General features: G+C 41.6%; 1 protein-coding gene across 14 annotated transcripts in view; it reads left to right on the plus strand.

Annotated features, from left to right (window-relative positions):
* Positions 1-20,544, plus strand: part of Tle1 (TLE family member 1, transcriptional corepressor) — a 98,908-nt gene that overhangs the window by 31,732 nt on the left and 46,632 nt on the right. For 3 of the 14 annotated variants that reach the window (XM_090329580.1, XM_090329586.1, XM_090329588.1), the window contains exons 6-8: positions 1,071-1,175; positions 14,407-14,611; positions 15,343-15,362. In XM_090329580.1, the coding sequence (XP_090185706.1) occupies positions 1,071-1,175; positions 14,407-14,611; positions 15,343-15,362 (330 nt within the window). The remainder of the gene's footprint in view (positions 1-1,070; positions 1,176-14,406; positions 14,612-15,342; positions 15,363-20,544) is intronic. The other 11 variants (XM_090329581.1, XM_090329587.1, XM_090329582.1 and 8 more) reach the window with 6 other exon arrangements.

The following is a 20,544-nucleotide window of genomic DNA, read 5'->3' on the forward strand; positions in this document are numbered from 1 at the left end:
CACATAGATGAGCCACTTTATTTCAGCACATTGAGGTTTATCTTAACATGTTGAGAGGGAAAAGAGCTTTGTATGAGTAATCACTGAAGTTGACTCAACACTGTATTTTAGTTTTGCTTTGGAAGGTTTACTTTCTGAATATAAGCTGATAAATGTGTCTGTATGTGTTTTCAGTGTGTAAAGAAGAGTGTACCTTGACAGGGAGGAAAGCTCAGTGAACAGGGAGTTAGAGTACTAGGGGTTGCTTTTAGTTGGCATCTGCTGCTGGATGATGATTCACTGCCAACAGCTTTTCTCTTATTTTCATTAGACTTTGATGCTGTTAATCTCAGTCCTTCCAAAGCTGACTTGTGGCTGGAGTTTTTACTTGTGGGTGGAGTTGGGATGTGCTCAGATCGAGGAATCTTCTTTCTACCACAAGCCAAAGGGCTAAAAGAAAAAGAGAAATTCCTAGAGTTGCCCAATTCCTCCAGCAAGAAAAAAAAAACATAAAAATAAAAAAGGAAGTGGAAGTGTAGAATATCAGCCTTGAGAAAAAGAGCTAAACAAGAGCATGAGGCCCTAACATCAAACCCCAGTAACTAGCACAAAAACCAAAGCATAATGAAATTACTATACATTTTTATTCAGGAGTTAATCTTAACAAGTCTTCTTATTCAGGTTTTCTTTCTTTTTTTTTTTTTAAGGGGTGTATAGCACTTGAGGCTAACATCATTCTACCCTTCAATAAGTCAAATAGGCTTGCCTATTTTTGCCTGGACCAGCCTGGATTGTGATTCTCCTATTTGTGTCTCTCCTATTTGTGTCTCCCACTATCAGATAATAGGGGTGTGCTTGTCACCCCCAACTTTTTATTGGTTGAGGTTTGAGTCTCCTGAGCTTTTTGGCTTGAGCCTGGACTCAAAACCCACCATTCTCCTGATCTCAGTTTCCCAAGTAGCAGGGATTCCCAGCTTGAGGCAGCTTTTCCAGATGCTGTAGCCTGCAGTAACACATCACGTTTGTCTTTTTTTTTTTTACAAGGACGTCCTCGGCTGTCGCTAACACACGTTTTCTTCTTGTTTTCAAAGCATCAACAACAGGTGGCCCAGGCTGTTGAACGTGCCAAACAGGTGACCATGGCAGAGCTGAATGCCATCATCGGGGTACGTGGCCTCCAAGGTCTACCTCCTACAGTGTGTATCACCAGCTTTCATTTCTTATTAGTCTGATGGCTTAGTATGTCTGTAAACATCATTTTGTGTAGCTTAAATGTTGACTGGTTTGAGAAGGGAAGATGGTAGAGTGGGTTTGTGTGTATGCTGAGATGTATGAGGGAGGAGGCCAGAACATCAGGACAAAGATCAGGGGGAGATTTTTGGGGCGGCAGGCTCGGAGAAAAATAGATCTTTTTTTTTTTCTTAAGTGGGAAAGCAGAACTCTATAGTTTATCCTGTGACGTTGGAAACCACTTTTGGGTCATTAGTCAAGTAGAAGCGTTAGATGAGCGCTTGAATACTTTTTTTCTTTCTCTCTTAAAACATTCAACCCCAGTAAGGTCAGGATTGGTCTCTTGAATTACCATTTCACTGAGTTTTTTCTGCTGTTGCCTTTTGCTTTCTAGGGCATCCAAACCTATGTAACGGTTTGGTCCTTCTCTTTTTTTATTTGGTGCCCTTTGATGAATTTTTAAGTGCACACCAATGAAAAGAGTGCTCCCTAGTCACGCAAGAAGTGTTAATTGTCTGCCCTTGTGCTCTCTAGCCTTTTGGAGGAGTCCTGTTTCTCATCTGTGGAGTTCAGTTAGCACTCTATGCTGGCCACCGGTTGTCAATCACAGGTCACTTGGCTGCATGAAGGAACTTAGTGAACCATGCTATCTATGCATGCGTGCCCTCCTTCTGCCCCAGTTTGTCCCCCACCTCGCCTGCAGCGGGGCCCGGGATGGTTCTCATGTGCTCTGCTCCCTTCCAGACGAAGTGAAAGCAGTAGCTGAGACAAGGGAGGGGTCCTTTCTGATTTTATTCATGTGTGAGTGCCTTGAGCGGATTCAAAATCACTCATTTATCAATTTATGTTAATTGCTTGTGAGAAGATGCCCTGCTGGTCTTTATAGTTCCCTCAGACACTTTGTAATGATAATTAGACATGCTGCTGTACGGATTAAGAGTGCCATAGTCCAAAGCTGGCCACAAACAATGGAACCAGTTAATCCATCAGGGCTTAAAATTACATCCCAACTGGAGATGGAGGAAAAAAAACCATAAGAGCCAAGGAGGATTAAAGAATGAGCCTCAGCTTGAAAACTCTCCTTTCATCGGTTTCTCAATTGCAGATCTGCAGTTGGGTTGCCTGTGGTAAGCTATTGGCAGTCAATTAGGTGAAATAAACTGGGAGGGTGACCTTCATTTCCTTTTAATAGCTTTTTCCTCCCTGAAATGGGGAGCTTCAGTGGATTTTCAGCTTAAATTTTATTCAAGCTGCTTTATTACACTTGACAGCTTAGCTCTGCATAAACAATTCTCCCTCCTCTTTCCCCAGATCTAGGCTCAGCCTTTCTTCCCCTTCACATTTTTTTTTTTTGACTGTTACTTAGTGGGCTCTCTAATCACATTCAACAAAAAAACACAATTACATCTGCATTTGTCTGCTGCCTTCTGTAATGAATTGCTTTATTTCAGAGATCAAATCAAATATTCACCGGTACTTTTGCATGTACCGTGTTTGATTAGCAGAGACTAATAGGGAATTGTACTTGGAGCTGGAGCACAGAACAATTTTTTTTAGCCCAAATGAATGAGGGTGGAAAAGCCTGTTTTGATTAAAAGAAAACATATGCAAAGCAGTTCTCAAGTACCCAGCTCAACTTTGTGGTACATGTTTGTTTTCTGATGGGCTCTAAATCTTCATGTGTAATTTTTCTTTTGTTTCCCCATAATGTTGGGGATTGAACCCAGGGCCTCACACATGCTAGGCAAACACTCAATCACTGAACTTCACTGCTGGCTACGTGTAACTTTTCAGTAGTAAAAGACTTCATTTAAATCCTCAAAGGCCTGCCTAGCTCCTGTGAATCTCTTTTGGACATACACATAGAGGAAGAAATTGTATTAACCAGATGTTTGTGGATAATATCCATTTTACTGAACACAGAAAATAAAAATAGCAAGCTGTTTTTTAGAAGGGCAGATGAATTGCTAATTTTCTGAATGACTTTAGTCCAGGAAAAAATGTTGAGATTATAATAAGGCAGATTAGCTCTGATAGCATAGCAATAATGACCCACATTGGTGAAATGGGCCCAGGACAAGACTTTTGCCCTTTATCTGTCTTCAAGCATCCTGGCATGTGCAGTTTTAATCTTTGAAGTTTTGGGGTCAGTCTATTAATTTATGTCAGAAAGGCACGTTTCAAATTTGCAGTTATCAATAATTATCTTGCCCCCTAAGTTTCATGCTCTGGCATATGCTTGCTTTTTGCTAGAAAGGAATTGTGTGCATCCTGGAAAATCGAAGTAGAAAATTAGGTTGACAATTCAGTGGACCTTTGCACCCCTTCATTGAACAGGCACTGTGTCAACCTGTTTCTCCCAAAGGGAGGGGGCACTGGGCACTGTTTCTACAAGCAGCAGCTGTGGCAGAGTAAATGCAGCCTGGTTTGATAGCAGCTGTCAGTACTGTTCAGGGACCAACACAGGGTAAAGAACAATGGGAAAGGCCAAGCTCTTAGTCTGCTTTGACTTTGAGGCTAAGAAAAGAAATAGTAATTTAGCGGTTTAGACGTCTATTACAAGTGTGAGAGATCATGAAGGAGTACCCTTTAAGATGCAAATGAGTCGAGACATTCTCATTCCCTTGAAGGAACTATCAAGGAGCTTCTTGCTTGACAGAACTGATGATGTTTCTCTTTAGCAAACCTGAATGAGGTTCAGTCTTCTCAAGGACACAGAAGTCTTAGGTGAGCTCAGCCTGTGTCCTGGGCCTGTGGGTGCTTAAGAGGAGGAAGAGAGGAAGCTGGGATTTCTTTGTTTTTGTCTCCTTCTTAGTGAGTGGTTGATGCCTGTTTTCTCACCAGCATAGAAATGCTATTGCATTGCACAGAAATACTGCATTTCCCCCTTTTCCCTTCTTGCCTTTTATACAGAATACTGATACTCATAAGTATCCATTGTTTGGAATTACTGAACTGTTTTTGCTGGACTCTTTTATTTTTGTGCCAGTTACAGAACTTGAACTGAGAATCTCATTTGAGATTTTTTAATTTAATTTTTTTTTGTTTTTTTGCGTAAGGGTGGTGCTCAACTACTTGAGCCACATCTACACTTCTCTGTTTTTACTGGTTCATTGGAGATAAAAGTTTTCAGGCCAGGCTACCTTAGAACTTTGATTCTGAGACTCAGGCTCCTAAGATTACAGGCTTGAGCCACCAGCATGCTATCCTGCACCTCCTGTTTGGATAGTACTGAGAACTGAACTCAAGGCTTTGTCCTTGCTGGGCAAGTACTTTATCATTTGAGCTCTGCCTTCAGCCTTGTCTGCATTGGATATTTTAGAGTTAGGGTCTTTCTTTATGCCTGAACTGTCCTGAGCTGCAATCCTACTTGTGCTTTGTCCCACTACGGAAGTTGCACAAATGCATGCATGCCTGCCTGCCTGCCTGTCTTCCTGCCTGCCTGCCTGCCTGCCTGCCTGCCTTCCGTCCGTCCTTCCTTCCTTCCTTCCTTCCTTCCTTCCTTCCTTCCTTCCTTCCTTCCTTCCTTCCTTCCTTCCTTCCTTCCTTCCTTCCTTCCTCTTTTCTCTTCCCTCCCCCCTCCTGTCCCTCTCCCTCCTTCCCCCTCCCCCCTCCATCCCTTCCTTCCTTCCTTGACCAGCAAGCCCTGCTGGGCTTGGCAAGTGCACAGATCTTGAGTGTATAGTTTGGTCACTTCTGACATCCACTCTGTACTGATACAAGGTGAGAATACATTCTATCACCCCAGCACGGTCCCTGTGCTTTTTACTCCGTTTTTCTCACCTTTTGAAAGATCCTTTGAATGAAAAGAAAAAATAATTTGAGGGAAAAAAAAATCACACACAAAAAATGCCCACTAATGCTAATGGCTGGTTGAGTGTGGTTTTCTTTTTAAAAGAAAAGTAGTTGTACAGTTGTTTATTTTATTTCTAACCACTTGTTGTCCAACCTGGTGTTTGTAATATATATAACTTCGTTTGAGTTTGTGGTGCTCTGGTTAAAAAGTGGCTAGGGCATTTGGTTACCCCTTACTGGCTGTGTGAGCTTTCTCAGTGCCCTTCATCTGTAGGTAGGTCATAGTATCTACCATCTCTGTTTTTATGGGCACAAGACTTTACTAGTAGCCTTTACTTACCATGTGGTTCCAACTCCTTGAAGTGAAAAATGTCCATGTCATCCAGCATAATTACCAGTTTTTAAATTTTATTTTTAAATGTTTTGTCCATTGTGGAGCTTGAGTTCAGGGCCTGGGTGCTGTCCCTGAGCTCTTTGGCTCCATGCTAGTATTCTGTCATTTTGAGCCACAGCTTTGCTTCTGATATTCTTAGTGGTTAATTGAAGGTAAGAGTCTCATAGGTTTTCCTGCCTGGACTGGCTTTGAACTGTGATCCTTAGATCTCAGGCTCCAGAAATAGTTAGGATTACAGGCGTAAGCCAACAGCTCCTAGCATAATTGCCTTTTAATTAGTACCCAGCACTGCCCTTTGGCTTTCCAGGAACAAAACAAGTACAGAATGAGAGGAAAATGTTAAGTTTTGAGAACATGTAGATCTAGGGTGAAAAATGTGAGGACAAAACATTATTAGCTTTCTCCTTCTTCGTAAGAAAGGAAAGACAACACATTTACCCAGCCACAGGGACTGTTGTAGTAGCATTGGAAGGAGACAGAAGACACGATCAGAGGGCTGGAGATTGCCCTTCATCCACAAAATGCCAAATGTTTGGTAGTGACCACAATGCTATCAACTGTAAGAAAATTTAAGTAGATTCTTACCATGAAGCTTTTGAACTTTGTGAACTCAAGAAAGTAAGGCTTAATCTAGGCAGCCTTGTTTTCCTTCTTAATTTACTGAACTATAGGGAGCCTTGTTTTTCCATAAATATAACTTTGTTTCAAGGTCTACAGAATTTGTATTGTGCTACGTCAGACTACTTGTGTGTTGGAAAGGCTGTGAAACAAAATCCTGGTGCCCGCAAAGGAGACTTTGTGTCCCCGAGATTGAGTTGTAGACCTAAAGGACTGTCTACTATTGCATGCCATGATTGGTTTAAGGATTAGCAAACTGTTGGGTTATTTTTGTCCTTTGCCTGTAGCTGTCAGCTATCGAGGGGGATGGATTGTAGTGTGTGAAGTTTAAGAGGATGAGGTTAGCCTCTTATTTTTATGAGCATGCAGCTAATCCCTGGAAAAGCCCATCAATAACCCAGCTGTAAGTTTCTTTACAAAACAAATTCACCCTAGGAGAATAATGCATATCCTGTTACCAAGCCAAGAAAACTAAATATCTACGACAAACATGAGTCTTCTAAGTCCACTGGTGACCTTCCTTCTACTGTAATTCTTACAGCCCATCCTTTATTAAATTTCCTTAGGGAAGAAAGAATAGTGAAAGGAAGTTAGTTGATCTTTATGCCTGCTCTTTTTCCTTTGGTTAAGTTGTTTTTATTTTCCACTGAGAGTACAGGGTATCTAACAAATGCAAAGTTTAGCCTCAGTGTCCTGTTAAATGCTTATGCTTTTTTAGTCATTTGTAAAATTACTGATGCACTATTAACTTATATATAATAATAATTATTACTGTTGTTGTTGCTTTTGGTGCCAGTACTGGGACTTGAACTTGCTATCACTTGGCTTTTTCCCCTGCTTATGGTTGGTACTCTTGTCACTTGAGCCACAGCTCCATTTCTGAATTCTTGCTAGCTAATTGTAGATAAGGGCCTCACAAAGTTTCATACCCAGATCATGGTTTTGAACTGTCATCTTCAGATCTCAACCTCCTGAATAGCTAGTACAGGTGTGAGTCACTGGCACCTGGCTTTATGCTTCACTTTTCCATCAACAGGCATGGTGTTTTCCAAAGTAGACCCTTATCCTTTTACATCTCCACACTAGTATATACAAATTCTTAATTGCTCAGACTGGGGGCATGGTTTACGTGGTAGAGCATCAGTCATGAGCAAGAAAGCCTAGGAAGGGGCCGGGAGTTTGGCCTAGTGGTTAAAGTGCTTACCTAGCATGCATGAAGACCCGGGTTCAAATCCGCGGTATCACATATAGAAAAAAGCCGGAAGTGGTACTGAGGCTCAAGTGGTAGAGCTCTAGCCTTGAGAAAGTCCAAGGACAGTGCTCGGGCCCTGAGCTCAAGCCCAGGACTAGCAAACAAAAAAACAAACAAACAAGAAAGCCTAGGAAGGCCCAGAGTTTAAGCCCTAGTACAGGTGCAAATGAAACAACAAAGGACTTGAGCTTGCTGGGCATGCACCCTACTTGAGCTATACATGCCCCTTTCCTCCTTGCAACTTGCCTAGCACTGCTCATTTTTGTCTGTCTTTTTATCCTCAGGTGGTATCACCTTGGCATTTCCCTCCTAGCATGGTTTCTGCACGAAAATGGCTTTCCACCACATTTAAATTCAGGTCTTTAAGTCCCGGAGCCTTGACCTTCACCGTCCTGATGTCTTTGAGCATGCAAGAAGAGCAGGCCTGGGTAGTTTTGGAGGTGTAGCCTCTTTGTCTTGATACCTTCCTTGCCTCCATGTATCATTTTCTCTTACTTTTTAATTTCATTGGAATAGAACTAACAAATAGAAATATACAGCTTGATGTTTTTATTGTCATTGTGACACATGTTAACGTGTCCCTCACCGTACTGTAATTTACAGTGTGTTGTGTGTGTGCCTGTGTGTGAGAACACTCAAGATCTACCTTCTGAGTAAATTTCAAGTACAACATATATTATTATCTCGAGAATCATCATATTACACATAGAGCTTTCTAGAACTTACTCGTCTTGTATAAACTATAGTTTTGCATTTTGAACACCATCTTTCCATTTTTCTGCACCAGTGATCATTATGCTTCACTCTACTGTGTTTCTATTAAGATTGACATAAACTTGGATATATCTGTCTTGAATCTGGCTTCTCTAAATATCCTCCAAATTCATCCATGTAATACCATGGTGGGATTTTCTGCCTTTTTTGTGTACATGTGTGAGTGTGCACACACATATGTACATATTAGTAGGGTTTCACTTATGTAGTCCCAGCTGGTCTGAAACTTTCTATTCTCCTGCCTCAGCCTGTCAAATACTAGAATCACAGGTGTGTGCTGTTTGTCTGGTACATTTCCTGCTTTTTAAGGACCGAGTAGTATTCTTTGCGCATACCTACCCATTTTCTTTATCCACTTACTTATTGGTGTATTCTTGGATGTTTCTGTTTCTTGATTATTAGCAATAATGGTGTAGCAAACCTGGGAAAGCACATGTCTGTTTGAGATACCTACATTTCATTTCCTTTAAATACCCAGCCAGAAATGAGATTGCTGGAAGATAGGGTAGTTGTGTTTTTAATTTGTTGAGGAACTTGCATAGTGTTTACCAGCTCCTGTGCCCAGAGCATCCTCACGTACGGTTTGTACACCCTGGCCTTTTGGTAATAGCTGTAAGAATAGGTGTGAGGCCTTACCCGATTGTGGTTTTGATTTGTATTTCCTTGATGACTGGGGTGGTGAGCATTCTCCATGTACTAGTGGGTCATTTGTATGTCTTTTGAGAAATGTCTCTTTAGGCCTTTCATCTGTTTATTTAGTTGAGTTATTGTAGCTTAAAAAAATATCTATTCCCTTTTCTTTTTTCCTTTCCTTGTTGTGTTCAGATGGATGGTTTACAAGTATTTTCTCCCATCTGTCACAGCCTGGGCATGCGCGTATTTAGCTGAGGTCTTTCAGCACATTGTTACTTTATTTTTTATTATTGTTTTCAAGTGGCTGGAGAATTCTTGGCCCCAGCAAGCAGTTTCTCCCTGTTTATCACCCTTGGCCCTCTTCAGGAGAGAGGCCATTCACATAATGGGAGGTTTTCAGATAACTCCTGGAGTAGAGTCCTTGATGTCGCTGTTGCCAGAGGGCCTTTCTCACTTGTTTATGCAGCATACCATTTTCTTTCTCCTGCCGGCTCCCAAGATAAGAACAGAGTGCTTTACAGAGCAGGCAAATAGCACAAGCCAAGGAAGAGTGATTTGGAGAGAACTGTCAACAAGGCTACTTTTCACATTTTTGTCCCCTTTTAAAAAGTGTTTACATACTGAGTGCTATAAATGCCACTTACTGTCACTCAGCCTTGGAGATGCCTCTTGGTTTTAGGTCTGGTTGGGTTCACTTTGCAATTTTGGTAACCTCATTTTTTTCCTGGGCTTTACAAAGCCCATTCAAGTTTCGGGAAAAATGTTGATTCTGGGGGTGGTGACATGGAGCTTAGCACCAGGTGTGGGAAAGGTGAGCAGAACCCCAACTTCTACCCTGCTTCTTTTTACCTCCCTTGTATAGAACGCCTTTTGCTATATACCTACCTGTGTTTTAGAAACAAAAGTAACTTGCCCCACCATTGCATGACAGCCGCGCATATAAATAGCAGAGTCAATTCCATTATGGTAACATAATTGACCCACGCTGCACCAAGTAAAATGTGAATTAAAATTCTAAGTGTGTGGCTGTTGTTTGACATGGATGAGGTTACTGTATTCCTTGTGGGTTTTCAGTATCATTAACTCAGGACTTGGTGTTTGCTTTTCTTTCTCACTCTGGGCCAATTCCAATTGTTTCCCTTACAGCAAGTGCCTTTATCTGTCTTCAAGCCTAGGATCAGTACGGGATGTGAAAGTTCCCAATGTAGTGCTTTCCTAGATTGTTTAATTTTCAGCTTGTTATTGGGATCAGCTTTAGAAAGCAGATGTTCATTTTTTGAGTTGTGACAAGGGACTTGGATGGCGATGAAGGGACAGTCAATGCTTGAATGTTGAAAAGTATTTTTATTTTTTAAATAGCAATTTGGCGAGTCACTTGGCATACATGAACATGCATTCTAATGCACTGGGACAGGATTCCAGCTCTGATCGTGACTACAGTTTCTCAGCTTAGCAATGTTGACATTTTTAGGCTCAGTGACTCTAGTGGAGAGATTTTCTGAACATGGCAGGATGTTTAGCATCGTCCTTGGCCTCAACCCATTAGATGCCAGTAGAGTTCCCTCCCACCCCCGTTTGTGATGGCTACACATGTCTCTAGACAGTGCCAAGTGTCCTTGGCAAATTGCTCTATTTGAGAGCCACAAGTCTATATTGATAGCCTGAGGAATCAGCAATATTGCTAAAACACATAACTACTCATCAAAAATCTTTCCTTTGCCACTTTTTTTTTTTGCATTTCTGAACCTAGGGCCCTGTGACTTGGTAAAAAACTTCTTTTCCAGGGGCTGGGAGTTTGGCCTAGTGGTTAACGTGCTTGCCTAGCATGCATGAAGACCTGGGTTCAATTCCTCGGTACCACATATAGGAAAAAAAAGCCGGAAGTGGTGCTGAGGCTCAAGTGGTAGAGCTCTATCGTTGAGAAAGTCCAAGGATAGTGCTCAGGCCCTGAGCTCAAGCCCAGGACTGGCAAAAAAAACAAAAAAAAAAATTTCTTTTCCAATATCTTTATGCACGACTTTGTTTATGTTGTACAGATCTATTAGCATGAACTGCTAAAAAATTTTTTCTAATTAATTTTGAATTGATGACTATAAAGGCTGAATTTTCCCCATCTTCTTTGTGTCATTATGAGATTTTAGTCTGTGGAAAACATCTTAAGTGATGCCCGTATCTTCTTTGTCCTAAAATAAATTCTAAATAAATACTTTTTTGTTCATTATTGGGTTGAACTCAAGACCTTAAGTTTTTGCCTAGTTTTTTGCTCAAGGTTAGTACTTGACCCACAGCTCTACTTTCAGCCTTTTGTAGTTAATTGTACATAAGAGTCTCATGGCCTTTTCCGTCTGGGCTGGTTCTGAACCATGATCTTCAGATTTTAGCCTCCTGAGTAGCCAGGATTACAGATGTGAGCCACCAGTGCCTGGAAAGATTTGCTTTAAAAAAGAAGTGGGGGCAGGGGCGGGGAGGAGGGCTAGAAATGTGGCATAATGGTAGAGGGTTTGCCTAGCATTCATGAAGCCCTGGGTTTAATTCTAAAGTAACACATAAATAGAAAAAGCCAGAAGAGGCACTGTGGCTCAAGTGGTAGAATGCTATCCTTGAGCCAAAGAAGCTTAGGGACAGTGTCTAGGCCTTGAGTACAAGCCCCATGCTTGGCAAAAAAAAAAAAAAAAAAAGAAATTAAAATTAAAAAAAGAAGAAGAAGAAAAGCCTTCAAGATTGCCGAGCTAAGAGTGGTAGAACCCAAATCCCAGTTAAGGCTAGTAATGAGACAGTGAGCTCTTTTTCAGAGGGCCTGGAGAGCCAGCAGAAGGGGGAGTTCCTTGGGACCAGTTAAGCTGCTGAATGTCCCCATTGATGGTTATTAGCCTAACTGTTGGTTTTAACCACACTTTACAGCTGTGATGAAACCCCATGGTTATATAACACAGCCCTCCTTTCAATTCATCTTACCACCAAAAGCTAACCTGGAATTATTTTTGGGGGGAAATCTCTAGTTCCGCTTGTGTATCCAGATGCAACTTGAGTATGCATTTGCTCCCACTTGAGTTACCACCTCTGCAGTAGCGCCTCTGATGGTTCCATTCTGGGTATTGGTGGGGAGTGGAGGATGCCAGGAGAGGTGGAAGAGGAGTGTCATCCACCCTGTCGTTAAGTCCCTTCCCCTCTGCTTAGCCTCTCTCATCTTCCTTTAATCAGTGCTGTGCTTAATTACCCACTGCACTTGCTTGTGTATGCATCAGTGCATTTCCTTCCCCCCCCCCAGAAGCCGGACATAGCTCCTGCTCCCCAAGTAATGATAGTAATTGCTGGTAGGGCAGACCTGTTCCTCATCCTTCTCCAAGCACATTTCTTATGGCAGGTGTCTAGTTCCTAATTAAGTGCTAATGAGCATGCCTAGTGGACCGTGAGGTAGCTGCCAGCTTCTTCGGTTTTATGTCTCACTATTGCCGAGCTCTTAAAAGGTGACAGAGCAAGAATTAGTGTCTTTGGGATGACAGGAAGGTGATTTTTACAGCTGAAGAAATCGTTAGTATGATCTCCAATGGTGAATGAGTAGTTTATAAATACATTCGGAGGAATACCATTAATGCTCTCTGCTTTGACCTTCCCATCACCTCCTTTTCCATTATCTGCTCTAATTACAACCAGCCTGTCTTGGGAGGGGATGGAACTCTGAAAAAAAAAATGGTGGACTCCCCAAGTTTTAGCAGAGCTAGGATTGGTGGAAATTTTATTGCAAAATTAGAGCAGATCCTCATTTCTGATTTGTGTGTATGTGTGTGTGCTCATGCAGGTGTGCGTGCGTGCATGCATGCGTGCGTGCGTGCGTGTGTGCGTGCGTGCGTGTGTGTGTGTGTGTGTGTGTGTGGACATGTGTGCACTTTACTGGGGCTTGACCTCGGTGTCTGAGTTCTGTCCTTAGGCTAGTGCTCTACCATTTGAGCTACCCACAGCTCCACTTCTGGCTTTCTGATGGTTAATGGGAGATAAGAGTCTCACAGTGGATCCCTCTTGGGCTGGCTGCTAACTGCCATCCTCGGATATGAGGCTTCTCAGTATCTAGGGTTACAGACACAAGCCTCTAGCACTTAGCTTTGATTTGATTTGATTTTTTTAAATGACTGTTCTGGGACTTGAACTCTGGGCTTGGGTTCTTTCCCTTAGCTTTTTCTGCTAAAGGCCTTATCACTCTACCACGTGAGCCCCAGCTCCACTTTGGCTTTGCTCTTCCTTCTTTCTCCCACCTACTTCCTTCTTCCTTCTCCATCCCCTTCTTCCCCTCCTCTCCCTTCTCCCTTCTCTCTTCTCCCTTCTCCTTCTTCTGATTAATTGGAGATAAGAATGTTAAGGATTTTGGTCTATATATTGGCTTTAACCATGACCTTCAGATCTCAACCTCCTGAGTAGGATTACAAGTGTGAACCACTGGTGACCATTTCAGCTCTGATATTTACCAAGGTATTTTTTCATGCTATTGAGTGTGCTTTGAGCATATTTGGGATTCAATTAAAAACATGGCCTGGGTAGAAATGACTAAAGATCTGGTGTGAAGATTTAATACTATTCAGGACACACAAGGAGGTAATAAATAAAAAAGAGTAAGTCCAAGAAAGTAAATACAGAGCTTAAGAATTTTCTCACATTAAATTTAAGGATAGAGCTTTCATTGTTTTTACTGTCTCATCAAAAAGGAGCTTTATGTTGATGGCTGAAGTGCATTTGTCATGAGGGGATGTTTCCAGGATACTTTCTCATTTTGTACAACATGCTTTTAACTATAAGATATGAAAACAGTGAGTAGATTTATAACTGCTCAGTGGGTTCTGTGGTGTCACAGCAGTTCAGTGGAAACTTGGGCCTGAACTTCCTGCCCTGATTGGTGTTGTACCTTTAGTGGAAAGTACTTTCCTTGTCAGGCTTTTTTTTTTTTTTTTTTTTTTTTTAAGGTGCTGGTATTATGGCTTGAACCCTTGAACTCAATGACTGGGTTGCTGTCCTTTAGCTTTTTGGCTCAAAACCAGTACTTTATCACTAAAGCCAAAGCACTCCCTCTGGCTTTTTGGTGGCTAATTGGAGATAAGAACCTCACAGACTTTCCTGTGCAGGCTCAGCTTTAAAACGTAATCCTCAGATCTTAGTCTCCAGAACAGCTAAGAGTATAGGCCTAATTCACAGGTGCCCAGAGACATCATATTATCATGGTACAAGTACAATAAAGAAGGTAGGGCAAGATGGTCACCTCATAATCATACCAAGTGGAAGAGTGCTTTCCAAATTGTTGTGTGTGCATAAGTACTTACCCTCCCCTCAGAAGAAAACAAAACACTTCACCATTTCCATATCAGAATGAGTCTTCACATCGGTGATATCTTAAAGTTTCAGAGGCATTTTAAAGAGTTGAAACTCACCTGCAGGTCTGACTAACTTCCTAAGACCTGCTTCCTATGAAATGGCCTACTGGGGGCAAGTTATGGCTGAGATGGCAATGTAGATAAGAGATAAGAGTTTGGGATGATGGGATAAGGAATTTGAGTGGGTAATAGCATTTGATGAACCAAAGGAACTAATTTCATTTTTTGCCCCTTTTTTCCACCTCTTCCTATGTCTGTTTTCTCCCCTCTTCTACATGTTTCACCTCCTCATCACATTTTCCCCCTGGATACTGTCTTGGCCATCACCACCTCTTCCTCCCCCCCCACCCCCTCCATGTCACCACCACCAACAGCAGCAGCAGTTGCAAGCTCAGCACCTGTCTCATGGCCATGGACCCCCGGTGCCCCTCACGCCTCACCCATCAGGACTTCAGCCTCCTGGCATCCCGCCCCTCGGGGGCAGTGCCAGCCTTCTTGCGCTGTCTAGTGCTCTGAGTGGGCAATCTCACTTGGCAATAAAAGATGACAAGAAGCACCACGATGCAGAACACCACAGAGGTGAGAGGCCGGGCAAGCCAGATTAGGACTTTGCCCTGATACCCAGACAGTACTGCAATTGTGTGCGTCGCTATCAAAAGCCCCAACCCATACAGACAGCAAACAATGAGATGAGAGGAACTGTCGAAAAGCTTTCCACTGACACACACTTCACCCTGTAAGTTCGCAGGGTTGGCTGTGGGCATCTGTAGATTTCTCCATCTCGTTAGATTGCAGGCATCCTTGACATCTTGGCAACTGCCTAGTTAATGCCAGTGGCCCTGTATCGTATTATGGAAAACTGTTAACTGCTTAATTGGGTAATTTTCAAAGAAAGTAATGTTGTTAAATGGGGCGAAATAAGAAGTTAAATTTGAAAGCGAATGTGTTCAAATGAAAGGTTTGATAATTGCATCTGTTACTACTTAGTTTCATAGGCTTTAATTCTAGTATGCATTAAATATTGGGCAAAATTGCACTTGACTAATTTTTTTGGAGAAAAGTAATTTATTCTGTCAAGAAATAAAAAAAATAGGCTTTGTGTATGGTTAAACTGTAAATCTTATGTTTACAAAATACTGTAATTTTCAGGAAATCACTGTATTAGGAATGTGCAATGACTTATATAAATAAAAGCCATTTTTAAACCTGTTTGGGGCTTGTGTTCTAATTATTCCCCCCTTTTTTTTATTTCTGTTCTTGCCTCTGTGTCTGAACGGGCATGTCTGTGCGTTTCTTGGTAACCTCGGAAGCAGACAGAGAGCCGGGCACAGTAAGTACTCAAGCACCTGCTGAACACAAACACAGACAATACCCTACCCCAACACACACAGCACCGCCCCAAGCTGCCCTTCTCTCAGTGACCTGGGTTTTCCTTTTGTTTTCTTCTAAAAGTTTGTTTGTTTGTTTGTTTTGTACTGGTCCTGGGGCTGGTCCCTATGCCTTTTTTGGGGGGTGGGGTGGGGAGCACTCAAGGTTAGTACTTTACCTCTTGAGCCACTTCCCTCATTGGTGGTAGCAATGTAAACCATCAGCTTGTGGTAAAACTTTTTCTTTTCTTTTTTCTTTCTTTTTTTTGCCTCTCCTGGGGCTTGAACTTGACCTAGGCCTGGGCATTGTCCTGAACTTTTTTGTTCAAGGCTAGCTCTCTACCACTTGTAGAGCCTTACTTCTAGCTTTTTTTTTTTTTTGAGTAGTTTATTGAAAATAAGTGTCACAGATTTTCCTACCCAAGTTGGATTTGAATCATGATCCTCAGACTTCAGTCTCTTGGGTAGCTAGGATTACAAGTGTGAGTCACTTGTGTTAGGATAGAACTTTTTTCTTTTAGACTGTTTTCTCTCCATGTTTACAAAGCAGAGGTGCATGATTGCAAGTGCATGATTTGAAGGTGAAGCTATTTGCTGTAATGATTTACCTGGAAATAATTCTTTGATCCATGTGGATCTCTGGTGGCCCACTTCAAGAATGCGTTTGTCATTACACACAGTGCTGGGTGCATGGAGTTTAATAAACTTAGTCATTCTGATCTTAAGTCAGCTTTCCTGACTAGAGTCACTATCAGTATGAGAAGTTGGTTAGTAACATCTACCTGAACCACTCATTATCCTCTGTGAATATATCACTACTGTTCTACTTAGTATGATTGTTTTTGGAATGTGAACTTGAGCTGAAATTTATTTTAGACCCTAAGACTGAGCATCTGAGAAACAAAAACAAGGAGATTCACAAGAGCTCTGTCTGTCTGTCTGTCTATCTATCTATCTATCTATCTATCTATCTATCTATCTATCTATCTGTGGTCGGTTGTGGGGCTTGGACTCTGGGCCTGGGCATCCTGAGCTCTTCAGCTCTTCACCCCTTTCAGTTTTCTAATGATTAGCTGGAGATAATAGTGTCATGTCCTTTAGTGCCCGGGCTGGCTTTGAACTGTGATCCTCAGAACTGTGATCCTCCTGAGAAGCTAGGATTAAAGACATGAGCCACCTCACTTGGCTCCATCATTTTCTCCTGATGCTGTTATGTATCAGGGCAGCCTGTGGACTCTCCATGATTCCACCAGGTGTCTGAGGGTTGGTTACAGCCATAGTGCATCTCAAATGTGGAACCAGGAGAGAAAGAGAGAAGAGGGGAGAAGAGAGAGAGAGAGTGACTTTGGTTCAGCAAGGGTAACATCCGTCTTTTTTTTTTTGTATGCCAATCCTTGGGCTTGAACTTGGGGCCTTTGGGCACTACCTCTGAGCCTTTTTGTGCAAGGTTAGCATTCTTCCACTTGAGCTGCAGTTCCACTTCTGCCTTTTGGGTGGTTAACTGGAGGTGAGAATCTCATAGATGTTCCTGCCTAGGCTGACTTTGAACTCTGATTCTTAGATCTCAGCCTCTTGATTAGCTAGGAGTACAGGTGTGAGCCTCTGGCGTTACTGGAATTTGAACTTGCTAATAATAAGCTGGCACTCAACTGCTGAGGCACACCTCGGTCAACTTTAAAACATGACAGGAAATGGGACTCTGAACCTGCTAACCTGCCTGCCTGCCTTCCCTCCTTCCCTTCCCTTCCCTCTTTTCCTTCCTTCCCTCTCTCCCTCCCTTCCTTCCCCAGTCCTGGGGCTTGAACTCAGGGCCTGGGCACTCTCTCTGAGCTTTTTTACTGAAGCTTAGCACTCTACTACTTGAGCCACAGCTCTGCTTCTGGCATTTTCTTTTTATGTGGTACTAAGAAATAGAACACAGGGTTTCCTGCGTGCTAGGCAAGCACTCTAACATTAAGCCATATTCCCAGCCATCATTACAATTATTATTATTTTTTTTGTAGTCATAGGGATTGACCCTTGGGCTCTATGCAGGCTAGATAGCACTCCAGCATGGAACTACTTGCCTTAGCCTGAATACTTCTGTGTTAGGAGTTTCGAAGGAAAGAGACAAATCTTAGCAGCTTGGAACATGGAGAGGGGGAATGTGGAGGGTGGCACTTCCCCTACTCTGCCTTCTATGTAGAATAGTAGCTGCTTAAAAAAAAAAAAGGTCTTTGCAGCAGATGCTGGTGTGTACAGTGTTCTGGTGATGTTTGAAGTGGATAATGTTAAAGGGAGGAAGTAGCTCATTTTTAAGTTCACCTGAGTTTTCCCTGACGCATGTTGTGTGAGAAAAGGAGCAAAGTTACAATTAAGCCCTGTCTGCCAGTACAAATATAAGGAAGACAACTGGCTTTGATTTATAGATGTGACTGTTTTATGTTTTGCTGTTTCAATGCCACTGTGGCTGCTATAGCTTATCGTATGTTCTGCCATGTTCATTCAGTAAAGTACAGAACCATCTGCCTCTACACCAGAAAGCAGTAAAAGAGACAATAAGTTCAAAACCTGTCCTGCATGGTATTTATTTTTTACATTTATTATTGTTGTTATTTTATTTTTACTAGTTTCACGGCTGAAAGTCCAGTCCTAGCGTTCATTCAGCTTGCTTGCCCAGGGTTGGCACTTGACCACTTGGGCCACACCTTGAGCCTGGCTTTGATCATTTGTTTGCTTGTTAATTGAAAATTACCCTGTGAATTTTTTCTTTTCTTTTCTTTTCTTTTCTTTTCTTTTCTGTGTGTGTGTGTGTGTGTGTGTGTGTGTCAGTCTTGGGGTTTGAACTTCTGGCCTGGGCATTGTCCTTGAGCTCCAGGTTGGCTTCAGACTTGTAGTCTTCCTTTCTTAGCCTTCCAAGTGCTGGAACCACAGCCAGTGGGACTTAATTTCTAATTTCCTATCCACTTAAAAAAAATCACTCTAAGTGACTACATTCTGGTTATTTGTAAAGCAATATCGAACAGCTCTACAATTAGAGGTTTGAAGACATGCAGGCAAAAACCTTTGTCTCAGAGAAACAGTGAAGGTGGTTAAAGGCATGAGACTGGAGAGTTTCTGCACAAGTTGTATGAAGACATTCACATCCCAGTTGTGGCAGTGATGGCACAGTGTGGCACACTGTGTGTGGTTCTGAAATGCCAAAGGAATGGATAGAAGTTTGCATGTCCAGATTGTTAGAGGTGTTATTCATAACTTTGTAGGGGTCTTATTTCTAAAGGTTTCCAATAACCTTATTTGTATTGGTGGCTCAAAAAAATGTGTGTAAGTACTTAAATCATTGGGAAAGTAAGAGAGGGCAGAGGGAAGGAGGGTGATTAGTTGTAACCTTGAAAAATACCATTTTGGATTGTTTCTAAGTCCATTAGAATTAGGAGCTAGTGAAGTTGACTATAAAATGGGGTTGGCATTGTATAACTCAGCTCAGGAAATAAAAGAAATTATGGTGTATGTATTATTGGTGTGTATTTCTCTCCATGTCAGTGTTTTGCCAAGCTTTAGTGATCAGTTCATTTTTGCAGAAGTAGTATGCATATTATATTTTCTGTCTAATTACTGCAGAAAACTCTTGGGTGGTGATGATACAAATTGGGAAAACCATAATTATAACCTAAACATTAATTTGGTCTGTAATGAGGAGTTAAATCGTTGACTCCATGTAAATGGGATATTGCAACAGTGACATCAAATTAAGTCCCTCTTCAAACTTGATGTAACATTGAGTATGAGACGTGATGGGTGTTCACATGACATGTCTAAACTACTGTAGGACTCAAGTGTTTAGGAAAAGTGGCTTTGAATTGTGAATCTTAATTTAACTTGGCAGCTTCTTTCCTGCTCTTTTTCACCTGGGGAGGAGTTAAGTGCAGTGTGTATAGTTAATGGTTTTCATACCTTTGGATATCAGATTATTCTCTTTACCTTCTTTTTGGGTGTAAGAGTGATAGTAGGGTTTGTTTGAACTTAGGACTTCCCGCTTGCTAGGCAGGTACTCTGCTTATAGTTTTCTCTTTGCAGTAAAACTATTTAGGATTCCTGAGAACTAGTATGTCTTGGGTATTTACTTGGATATTTACTGACTTTTAAATAGAAGGTTTTAAAGACAGAGAGCTACTTAATTGTGGTAACATTCCTAACGTTATTACTTAAAATACCAAAACATTGTTTTCAGAAACCAACTTTTAATGGGATGAACAGACAGTCTTTTCCGTGTTTGCAAATGTCTTTAAGGCTAGCTTAGATGAGGATAGCAGAGTTCTGAATAACTTCATACACACTCTGTTGTGCTACAGTTGTTTTGGTTGATACTTTGAAAGAAAATCTGCCCTCCTAGAGATGCAGGGCCATCTCTGGCACCTTAGGAATCTTTGGATTAAAATGTGAGGAGGAATCCTTATTCTTCTTTTTTGGGGAGAGGTACTAGCAACATTGTAACTCAGCAAGTTCTCAAAAATCCAGTTAAAGTCTTCCAGCATGGAACCATCATTTTATCAAAGGGACAGGAAAGTCTTAGGGGAGTGGGTACCTATGAACCCATAGTTACATCAATAATAAAGAATGAGATTTAGATCACATCAGGGTGACTGTTTATTTCATAACCAACTAGAAAGTTTACCAAGGGTTTATATTTAGAACTCACTTAGAGGTAGTTATGGTAACCATCATTTTATTTGAAGGTACTGTCTTTGGTTCTCTTCTCTCAGCTTCTCTCCTTTCTCCTCTCTCACTCTTCTCTTTCTCCTCTTTGCTCTCCTCCCTTCTCTCCTCTCCTCTTCTCAACTAGTAACTTCAGAAGTCAGTCCATGTCCTACTTCAAGACTACCTATCACTTATTTTTTCTCTCTAAATAATAGTAAATGCTATTGAGTAGAGTGGAGAGGAAGACTTGGATTGTTTAGAGATTATTATTGCTATTGTCATGGCAAATGCTGCCTGGTTGGGAAAGGCTCAGTGTTACAGTACAAGAAATGGATAACTCATATGTCCATATAGGATGAGGCTAATAAATAAACTAAACTCCAGGATATGGAAACAAGAGGTTCAGCTTTGTGATTGTTGTTCTTAATGTACTATGTGAAGCTATTTCTTTTCCCCTCATGGTTTATC

This window comes from Megascapheus bottae, chromosome 3 (assembly GCF_031878675.1).
Source record: "Megascapheus bottae isolate mThoBot1 chromosome 3, mThoBot2.hap1, whole genome shotgun sequence".
Classification (NCBI taxonomy): Eukaryota; Metazoa; Chordata; class Mammalia; order Rodentia; family Geomyidae; genus Megascapheus; species Megascapheus bottae.